The sequence below is a fragment of the Scaptodrosophila lebanonensis genome, unplaced genomic scaffold (genome assembly GCF_003285725.1).
Source record: "Scaptodrosophila lebanonensis strain 11010-0011.00,11010-0021.00 unplaced genomic scaffold, SlebRS2 tig00000001-arrow-pilon, whole genome shotgun sequence".
Lineage (NCBI taxonomy): Eukaryota > Metazoa > Arthropoda > Insecta > Diptera > Drosophilidae > Scaptodrosophila > Scaptodrosophila lebanonensis.
This window is the reverse complement of record NW_022060529.1, coordinates 23,004,109-23,014,457: the sequence shown is the minus strand read 5'-3', so window position 1 is coordinate 23,014,457 and position 10,349 is coordinate 23,004,109. Positions and strand designations below refer to the sequence as shown.

The 10,349-nt window shown below is 36.2% G+C and overlaps 2 protein-coding genes across 4 annotated transcripts; one reads left to right on the top strand and one right to left on the bottom strand.

The window, feature by feature from the left end:
- Nucleotides 1-261: 261 nt before the first annotated feature.
- LOC115633807 (epimerase family protein SDR39U1) lies at nt 262-1,574 on the top strand. 2 transcript variants are annotated; one of them, XM_030531291.1, is made up of 4 exons: nt 262-358; nt 423-868; nt 928-1,161; nt 1,233-1,574. In XM_030531291.1, the coding sequence occupies exons 1-4, from the start codon at nt 337-339 to the stop codon at nt 1,425-1,427; spliced, it is 897 nt and encodes a 298-aa protein (XP_030387151.1). In that variant the 5' UTR covers nt 262-336; the 3' UTR covers nt 1,428-1,574. The 2 variants fall into 2 exon arrangements, with proteins under 2 accessions (XP_030387151.1, XP_030387152.1); XM_030531292.1 differs by lacking the exon at nt 1,233-1,574 and having other exon boundaries at nt 935-1,014.
- Nucleotides 1,575-1,701: 127 nt separating this feature from the next.
- Nucleotides 1,702-10,337, bottom strand: LOC115633815 (ornithine decarboxylase 1-like). 2 transcript variants are annotated; one of them, XM_030531300.1, is made up of 10 exons: nt 9,467-9,493; nt 6,639-6,693; nt 6,351-6,573; nt 5,509-5,600; nt 5,281-5,438; nt 5,065-5,188; nt 2,503-2,676; nt 2,185-2,433; nt 2,063-2,131; nt 1,702-2,014 (listed from the first exon to the last, which is right to left on the bottom strand). In XM_030531300.1, exons 3-10 carry the CDS (start codon nt 6,523-6,525, stop codon nt 1,820-1,822), a joined length of 1,236 nt encoding a protein of 411 aa, XP_030387160.1. In that variant the 5' UTR covers nt 6,526-6,573; nt 6,639-6,693; nt 9,467-9,493; the 3' UTR covers nt 1,702-1,819. The 2 variants fall into 2 exon arrangements, with proteins under 2 accessions (XP_030387160.1, XP_030387161.1); XM_030531301.1 differs by lacking the exons at nt 6,639-6,693; nt 9,467-9,493 and adding an exon at nt 10,286-10,337.
- Nucleotides 10,338-10,349: the final 12 nt, after the last annotated feature.

Genomic DNA, 10,349 nt, shown 5'->3' with positions numbered 1-10,349 from the left:
TCAGAAATGATCAAATCATTTATTGTTCTTAAATGTAAAGAGCTATCGCACCTCTGCACTATTTTTTTTATTGATTGCCTCGGCAATGTGCCGTTAGTTTACACAGTTTCCAAGATTCTAAGAAATTTAAACATAATTGTGGTTGAATTGGCGCACTTTTCAAATCTCTAAACAGTGCTAAGCAACGCTGAACGTCAACAAGCTGGCAACACTCACAAAATATTGGGTCTTTCCACTGATTGCATTACAGTGGGTTGGCAGCTCTAGTGACATATTTACGTAAACAGACGCAATAAAATCGCGAAATTTGATAATAATTAACACCGCAGCCTGCAAATGTCAAAGCATACATTAATAGGTAAGATGAATACATTGAGAGCGCTTTAAACTCATTAAAATGCATTTCCAATCTCCCCCTCCAGGCGGTGGCACTGGCTATATTGGTAGACACCTTGGCAAACATTTGTCCCAGCAAGGCTATGAAGTAACAGTAATTTCTCGCATGCCGGGCATAAAACGCATTACCTGGCATGAACTAGAAAAGAACGGCATACCCAGTTCCGTAAGCTCTGTTGTCAATTTGACCGGCCAGAATGTGTTAGATCCGACAAGGAGGTGGACGCCGGGGTTTAAACAGAATGTCTGGAACTCCCGCGTTAATTCGACGAAGGCACTCTGCAAGGCCATCAGTGAAGCCCCTCATGTCTGCTCCTTTGTTAGTATGTGTGGCGTCAGCCACTACCCGCCCTCGCCTGTGAAGGTGTACACGGAAGAGGATAAGGTGGAGAGCTACGACTTTATGTCGCGTCTGTGCATCGCTTGGGAGGAGGCAGCCAATCTAAACAATAACACACCTAAGGCCAAGTGTGTAAGTGAAAATCGCGAGGGAGCATGATCTGGACATATTACCTTTAACTAATGCTTTAGACCATAGTGCGCACGGGTGTGGTTGTGGGCGAGCCTGATGGAGGCATGATCAAATCGATTTGGCTGCCTTTTAAATTGGGACTAGGCGGTCCCATGGGCAGCGGTGCTGAGATTTTACCTTGGATACATATGGAGGATCTGTGTCGCCTGATACAGCACATAATAGAAAAGGGTGAAGCCGGGGTGATGAATGCAGTCGCACCAGAAATTGTAACCACCAAGGGCTTCTCTCAGGTAGCAATATAAATTCTAGACTATTGCATCGAGTGTATCCCAAAACTCACATACTATCTGTGTTTTTGCAGGACTTTGCCAAGGCGCTTAACCGGCCTTGCTTGTTCAACATACCGGAGTTCGTGGTCGACATGATCTTTGGCAAGGAGCGTGCTGCGCTCCTTTTAAATGGTGCTAGGATTCAGCCAAAAAATGCGTTGAAGTCAGGCTTTGAGTTTAAATATCCCACCGTTAAGGATGCCGTTACGGAGATCGCACAAAAGTAAACTGAATAATCAGGCTCACAAGCATACAATATATGTGAAAGGGATTGTAAAAATGATTGACACTGAGTTTTATAGTGATTAGGATATTTATGTTGTAGATAATTTGTAACTTTTAGCAAAATAAAATCAAGGCCCTGATACTCATAACAAAAATCTATTGTCTTGGAAAAGTATCTCATTATATAAGTGGGTCTAATTCAATGATTTATTGATATCGTACTGACCTCTGATTCAATGTAGTACCGGTTGAGAGAGATTGCTGGACAAATTAAAGTAATTTTTTAAATTGCACGTTTTAATTTGTTTACCTATTAGTAATGGGGGCTCAATTATGTCTATTTTTAGCAACTCATGTTTGCATATTTAATTAAAGGTGACACAAAAACGTGTTATTAATTTAAATGCTGTATTTTATGCCCATGGTTAAGGTGTAAAGGTATGGCTTCAGACTTGCGTTGAAAGTATAGCGTTTTCGGAAGCGGAATACCATTGAATTCGCTGGCAAGAGGCAGTGTGTAGGCACCCATATTGGGAAAAGCAATTAAGTCGCCCGGATTCAAATGGGGCAAATATAGGTTATCCGATATCTATAAAAAATGTGTATTTTGGAGCTTAATATTTGATATCCCTCTTACCTTATCCAAGGAATCACAGGTTGGTCCCCATATCGTACTTTTGAATTTGGGCAGATCGGAGTCATTATCCTAAAACTCATGAACAATAAGCCCAAAAACTTTAAGTTCAATTTTAAACTTACCAAAAAGTGAACCACCTTTATCGGATCGTGCTCCATAAGTACATAGATAAAGGAACCGTAAACGCCATCGTTTATATAGTACATAATAGTGTCTAGCTTTCCTGCAGCGTCACGCACTTCCCGCTTTGCTTGAATTTTGCACACGAGAGTGAAAGCCTGCTCCACTAAGTAACGTCCAGGCTCTGCTATTATTTCGACTGGATCATCCATAAAATATTCGTCTATCGCATTGTTGATTACGTTTGCAATCTGTGATGTGTACACTTTTGTTATTACCACTGTTACTTTTATTATTAAAACTAAGGCAGTCCAACCTACCTCTTTAAACTGCACATCATTGCTGCCAGGATATCCGCCGCCTATATCCAGCAACGACATGTCGTAGCCTAAAAGCTTTCCAAAATCATAAATACTCCTGGCTTTTAGTATTGCGCGATCGTAAGCTTCAGGCTCCTTGCATTCGCAACCTACATGGAAACTCGAGCCGTCAACCTGTTAATAAGAAAATAGACCGAAGAAGCTTACGAATTTTGGACACACCCACATCCCATCTCAGCATTTACAGTCTACAATAATACCTTCAGAGAAGTATTCAAAAGTGTAGCCATCATATACATATTTATATCTCAGGTATTGAAAGGTCTCTGCGTTCATTGTTGTTGCACAAATCAGTGCTTTAAGTCCCTATTAAATAGATTTAACCAATAAAAACGAAAAAAAAAAAAAAAATTTGCCCAAACTACATCATCGTCGGTTGATGGAAAAAGATATTCTATTATATTTTTTTCCACTTTAATTCTACTGTTTTTTAATAACAAATAAAACTTAAACTAGGAGTTTAGTCTTAATTACAATTTTATATTTATACTTTATATAAATCTGTTAGCAAGGTTATTTGATCTCTCCCAAAGGGTGGTGGGCGAAAGAGTGTGAAATTTTTTTCTAAAGATTTAGGGAACACAACGGCTCTCTCCCTAACCCTCTCCCCCCTGCTTAACAATGGCATCATTGTTCTGAGAGTTAACATAAATTCCATTTTTGAAATGTTGAACTGTCATAAAAGTTCACACGTATCTGCATCTGGCTACGAAAACTCAGTTGGACTTATTCGAGTTTGTTATGAAAGATTTGATATACACCATTTGGGTGCTGTTGGCTTATAGTTACAAATAAAGATAGAGAAGATAAACAACAATTTAAACAAAAAAAGAAACCGATTTCAAACTATTAACAGGCACTAAAAAGAACAAAATAATTGCGTATTCTTCTACAACTTAATATTCAATATATAATGTAGATACAATTATTGTTCTTTTTGGAGTCGGTGTCAGCGGTCGCGCGCTGCGCCAGTCAAGAGAAAGAGGCACTTCATTACGAACCATTTCAGATTCTTTTCTCTTTCTATATCTACTACGTCATTCTTACGGTAATTCCTCGTGTTTAATGTTGACTATATTTTCGTATCAGCATTTCCTTGATTACCCGTATGTCTCAGCATAGTGTCGTATTAAAATTTGGCTTATTGTTGTTTCAAGGTAGCAGATATTGTCAAAGTAGTTATACTTGTATTGTCCTATAAAAGTTAATTTGAAATTGGGTTTAATTAGGTATTGGTAATCTGTCACAGTATATTGTCGTTCGTATAAAAGTTAATTTGTAAAAAAAGTATTTCCTAAAGTATTCTCATATTATTACTGGTAGATTGATTGATTGATTGATATATTGTAGTATTTCCTTGGCTGACACCGACTCCAAAAATAACAATAATTGTATCTACATAATATATTGAATATTAAGTTGTAGAAGAATACGCAATTATTTTTTACTTTTTAGTGCCTGTTAATAGTTTTAAATCGGTTTCTTTTTTTGTTTAAATTATTGTTTATTTTTGGATTTTTAGTGAATGTGAAGTACACTAACTAATCTGTATGAATATGGGTAGACCTAATAAACGTGTTTCTCAACAGAGGAGTCTTGCGAACTTTTCATGTTCAAAGACTGAATCGAGCACTCTTTTTCTCAATATATTTTGTCGAAAACGTTCATCACACTGTCTGTCTGTCGTCTGCGAATATCTACTGTTCTGATTTGTTGATTTGCGGCTCTTGTTGCAGTTTGTTCTTCTGACTTTTGAGCTTTTCGAACGCTGGGGTCGTGTATTTTTGCTACACGCATTGTTACGGTTAGATTTTTTCGACGGCATTATACTGAAATTGAAATTCTATTTCACATGATATCTCATTTAAATTTGACACTCATCTACCGGGTGCCTTCGAATGATATCTAAAGTCAGAATTTGACCAAATTGAAATGGGACCACATGGGAATCGTCAGCTTTCAAATACAAAAGGAATCATTTAAATCGGTTTACACTGTCTAAAGTTCTGAGGTAACAATGAACAATACAGTCGAATTGAGAACGTCCTCGTTTGCAGAACCTAACCAAACTCTCATCAAAGTACCCTTAAAGTACATCCTTTCCAATAAAAAAAGAATCATCGAAATAGGTTATCGTGATATAAAGTTATTCGTTAATTTGTCTTGCACGTACTTAATACAAATTTAAGACTTATGCTATTTTCTCATGGATGCCACTGTCAGAACTGGACTAAATTTATATGGGACCATTCTGGAAGCACCAGCTTTCAAATGGTATAAGAACCATTAAAAACAGTTCACCCAGTCGAGTGTACCGAGGTAACAAACATTAAAAAAAAAAAAATTAAAAAAAAATTAAAAAAATACAGACGAATTGATAACCTCCTCTTTTTTGAAATCGGTTAAAAAGAGAATAATGGAAAACAAAATGCAACACAATATTAAAGACCCTTTAGTATTTATTAATTCCCACTGCTATACCATATTAAAAAGCTATCTTACCTCCAAATTCAAGCTCCTTGATAGCAACAGAAGAGCCGTTGCGTCCGATTTTGGATCACAGCCGAACTTCCTGCCAAGCGGCCACACAGCGTCCTTGGCCTCACTGCGGAATCTCACGATCACCCTATAGAATTGCAATTATCATATTTTCATTCATAATCGGAAAATATATATGTATAATGTATGTGCATCGGCAATATAGTACTGATAACGAACCGCGTCTTTGGACTGTGTTTGCTGAGCTTAATAATCTCAAACTCATTGTCAGCGGTGGTTCTTAATACATTATGTTCCTGGGCGTATTTCAAATCCGGCAATGGCTTGCACGGATGTGCAAATATTATGCGCTCTGGGGTAGCACCAGCCTTCATAACCTGTGCAAAAAATATATGTATGTACTCAGAGCAGGTACATACATAGAGCAGGTACATAGGTAATACATACCATTTCAATTTCCCTTTTGGAGGCGCAATCGAAGCCGGTGCCCAAGTTGGCCAAAGTTTCGACGACCAATGGATCATTGTTGCATTTTACAGCTATTTAAATACAAGTAGACACAAATTCAATTTTTGTACTCTGTACATGAAATGTAGGTTTGCGGGAGGTGAAATATGTAACAAGCAAAAGGAGGCGTGGCAGACCCCACAAAGTATATATACTTGTATTATACTTGACAAGACGAGTCGATCTAGCCCTGTCTGTTTGTATGAGCACCTGGCTCTCAGAGACTGAACGACCTAGAGATAAGATGCCTTATGTGAATATGCAGAAAATGTGTATTTTAGAATTTCCCACCCTCCATCCTCTCTCCCGAAATTCGTAATTCTCTACAACTCCCTATTCCTTGGAATTTTTCATTGATGATATTTGTTAACTTTACCCAAGCACTGCCCGCAGCTGTTGTTGTTGTTACTGCTTTGCATAGGCAATCGAGACATACACAGACACACACAAACACGCATAGACACGCATAACGTAAAGATTACACCGAATTCTGCTTTTAAGCGGTTTTGATTTAACACGATTTGAAAATTTAAAATTTTATATTTCCATTTAGCACGATTCAACATAACATATGATCAATAGCTTTTTTTACACCGATTTTTTTACACGACTTTTCCTGGAACCAATCTGCCGTGTAAAAACAGAATTAGGTGCATTTCAAAGTCGGGACGCCCGACATTAGCTTCTCAACTTGCTTATAGCATCATTACTTTTCTACATATTTGTAAGCTGTATACATAATTCAATTCATGGTTGTCCAAATCGTATAACTCTTAACTTACCGTAATACGGCTGGATGCGTGGTAGAAGCTCCTTCCACAACTGTAATTTTCTAGCCACGGTTGATAGATCGCAGATATAAAACGCCTCTTCCAGTGTCTTTAAGTTCCCCAGGAGTACCACCTGCTTAAGATCGAGCTCGTGCTCGTAGTAATTCACTTCATTGAATGAGAACATTATTTCAACGTTCTCCTCGAACTTGCTGATTAAAACTGAGCTGTTATTCTGCAATACCATTCAAATCATTTCTAAAGCTCTTATCTCAATTGTTTATATTATTATATACATACATATGTACATACATTCCGCCGTTCACCGGGCGATGCGAATCTACATTTTTCGCATCTATTTGCAATTAAGTGGGATAAGAGAGTCAAATGGGTCAGCATAATTTAAGGTTAAGCTTGCATATATAATCTTCTATTTTTTCCCCTTATTTTTAAATATACATGCATATTGGTTATAATACCGATCTCTCAAAGCGATGTAGTTGACCTGAACGTTGCTCTGACAGCTATACATTTGTATGATATAGATATCCTAATACTTTAAATTAATTTAAAATATATAATTCAATTTAAAAAGCTTATAAATAAACTTTATTCCTATCCACCGTTGATCCGCCTGGGTCCGAAACAAGAAAGGAATGATAGGCGAGCTCAACTCTTAATTACCCTGTACTTCCCACAAAAATGAAAAAACTAAAAAAAATGTAAAAAAAAATTAAGTTTATTAAATTATATAATTAAGTTTTAAAAAAATACTATACACACATAAATGGAGACATATGTTTACGTACAGTTCCAACAGTCCACATTTCTAGCACAATCGTGTCTATACGTGTTTATATTATATTTATGGCTAAAACTTTCTTTCTAATTGACCTATCATAATGATACTTAAAATACGGACAACAATTCTGTAACTGGGTGTGATTACCAGATTTGATTTCTAAATTCCAAGAATTAGGTAAATTATAGAAAATTCTCGGGACTAGGAGAGTCTGTATACCAAGTTTGGTTATTTTAGCTCTTATACTTTCTGAGATCCTTGCATTTATAAAGACAGACAGACGGACATGGCTATATCGACTCGGGTTCGTAATTAGATATACAAGGTGCGTTCCAAAGTAAACAGGACTTATGAATCTAGCGCCCCCTGGTGGCGCTATCTATATGTCGACTCGTGCGTTATCTATATGTCGACTGGTGCGTTAGAATCTGCTATCTTTATCGATTGTCCAGTGAGCATTTCATGACATTTCATCGATTGGAAGTGAAGTTATTGCGTTTTAAGTGCACGAGTGGTTTCAACGTTTTCAAAGTGGTCGTGAGGACATAAATAACGATCAACATGTGGGCCAATCAAAATTCGTGATCCCCGAAAATTTCATCAAAAATCAGCCGAAATCATCATTGAAATTGATGAAAATGGAATTGAACATCTCCAAAACATCGATTTATCGCATTTTCACCGAACATTTGGGCTTACGAGAGGTGTGTGCACGGTTTGTTCCGCACAAATTGACTGACGACCAAAAATTGCTCAGAATCGATCGAAGCTTGTGACCGATTATTTGACCAAAAATCACATTTTAACCATTAACCACTCGCCGTATTCACCTGATATAGCACCGTGCGACTTCTACCTTTTCGGAAAAATGCATTTGCCCATGAAAGGAAAGCGTTATGCAGACGTAGAGGCCATTCAAAAGGCTTACACCGGCATACTGGCGGCCATACCGGCCAACGAGCTAAAACACTCGTTCGACATGCTTTTGGATCGTGCAAAAAGCTGTATTGAAGCAGGAGGAGACTATTTTGAATAAAATAAATTGATTTTGCCGAAAAAACCATTTCTTCTGTTTTTTTTTTTAAAGTCCTGTTTACTTTGGAACACACCTTGTAGACATTTCAACAGAAAAGTCCACCAGGAATTAAAAATTAAAAGTAAACTAACAGTTTTTCTTGACTTGTTATATTAAACAGAAATGTTTAAATTTTACTAAATTAGAGAGTTCAAAGCTCTGCCGAGTTGCAATGGCGAAATATAGACCTCCAAAGTTCAAGATCAGGTCTAGGTCAGCTTTGTGTATCTTAACAGCATTTTATCTTTACAATTTACGATTAATTTACGAGCAAACCAATATCAATTAGCGGTAAAACTTTTGATTTGCTTTTACCCATCTTCGAATGTAACGTAACATCAGAAACATATCGTTTATTCTCATTATCTCTACACTGATGATCGCAAGTGCGTGAAAAATTGAAAGTTTAATAAGGTCTACTAATTGTATAAAAATATCAGTAATTTAGCAAAAAGGTATTTTTATTTTGATTTTCAAAAGTGCTTAACGTCACGTCAGATTGTAAATAATTTCATTGTTTATTTTCAATTGAATCATCAAATAAAGGTAAAATTATTTAAATATAAGTTCATTGTAAGAAGTTTTCCTAACTCGAATTATTTTTCAACTTTTCATGGCAAAAGTGCGTTCAAATGGGTAAAACTCATTATGTTATAATTAAATTTGCGTTTTTCAAACAATCCTAACTACAAATTTTCCAAAGAAAATAATGTAACGTCACGTCAGATAACGTCATGTCAGATAACGTCACGTCAGACAGCAATTCAAATGTAAATACAGATTTTTTAATTATATAATTTGAATAATAAACTTATATTTTTTTAACCTACTGAAAAAGATAGAAGCAAAAAGTTTCACAACTCTTTTGTAATTCAAGTCAAAACCGACTTCCTTTTTTTGTAACGTCACGACAGGGTCTATTTTGGCTTATTCCTTATAAACTTGAAGGTCGAATGCTATAATTTTTTACCGTATATAGTTCTATTAAAATACTACTCAACTACTTATTCATTTATTTATTTAATATTTTTTCTACGAATGTCACATCACGTCAGATTGGAAATGCCCATATTTCTAATTTTTAAAGCATTTTTTATTTATTTAGTTTTACTTAGCTTAAGTTCTCTATTGTATTGATTTCTTTTTCTTTTTTTTACATCGACAGCATTGCTTGTCGATGAAATAAATAAATAAAAGTAAATAATTAAGAATAAATAAATAAATGGATGTTTTGGCGCTGCGCGTAATTACCTGCGAGTTTGCTTGTAATTGCTTCTAATTATTTAAATGAGTCAGAAAAAGTGAGTAACCGACTTTGAAAAGTACTCAGCAATTAGTTGTTCACCTTTTAAAATTGTATAAATCGAGCCCAGATTGCGCGAGAAGATTAAAGCTCCTAGTGAGGGTCGTGAATATGAAATCGGGGTCGATGTATAAATTCTGGGCCGGGACTATTAACGAAACCGGCCATATATGTAGTCCGCGAGATTCTCTCCTTCACCCCTTCTCGGAAATATATACACTTTTCGGACAAACAAATTGTAAATTAAAAATGCTTAATAAAACTAAAAGTGAAAGCGAGTATAAAGCGTGACAGGCACCACAAAGTACACATAATATATACATTAATAAACAGTTTGATTAAATGAGCCCATGCACATGTCCATGTCCGTTTGTTTATCTGTCCGAATGTATGAAGGTCGAAGAGTTAGATTAACAAAGAGTAATAGAATCCGGCGCGCATATCTCTAGGATTTCACTGTTGCTGCCATTTTTCACTCTTATTCGGCAGATACTAGTCATATTAATAGCACAGGAGAATAACACCAGTTCAATTTGAATAACTACTACAAGTATATAACACATACATTGAGAATATCTGAATACCGCTTTAGACAGAAGGAATCTAACTATCCCTAGTAATGAAAAATAACATCTTTTTACACATACGCGTACTCGTATATATGTAGTACTTGATATGTTTGGGTCAGGACCTGCCGATCTCATCATGGAAAAGTCGGCGTGTATTTGTACACTGGACAGCAAATATCACTTAGTAATAATACTTACAGGTATGTACGCAGCAAATGGTGTTCCCCTTTCGAGGCTGATTTTGACAGATTTGAAATTGGCT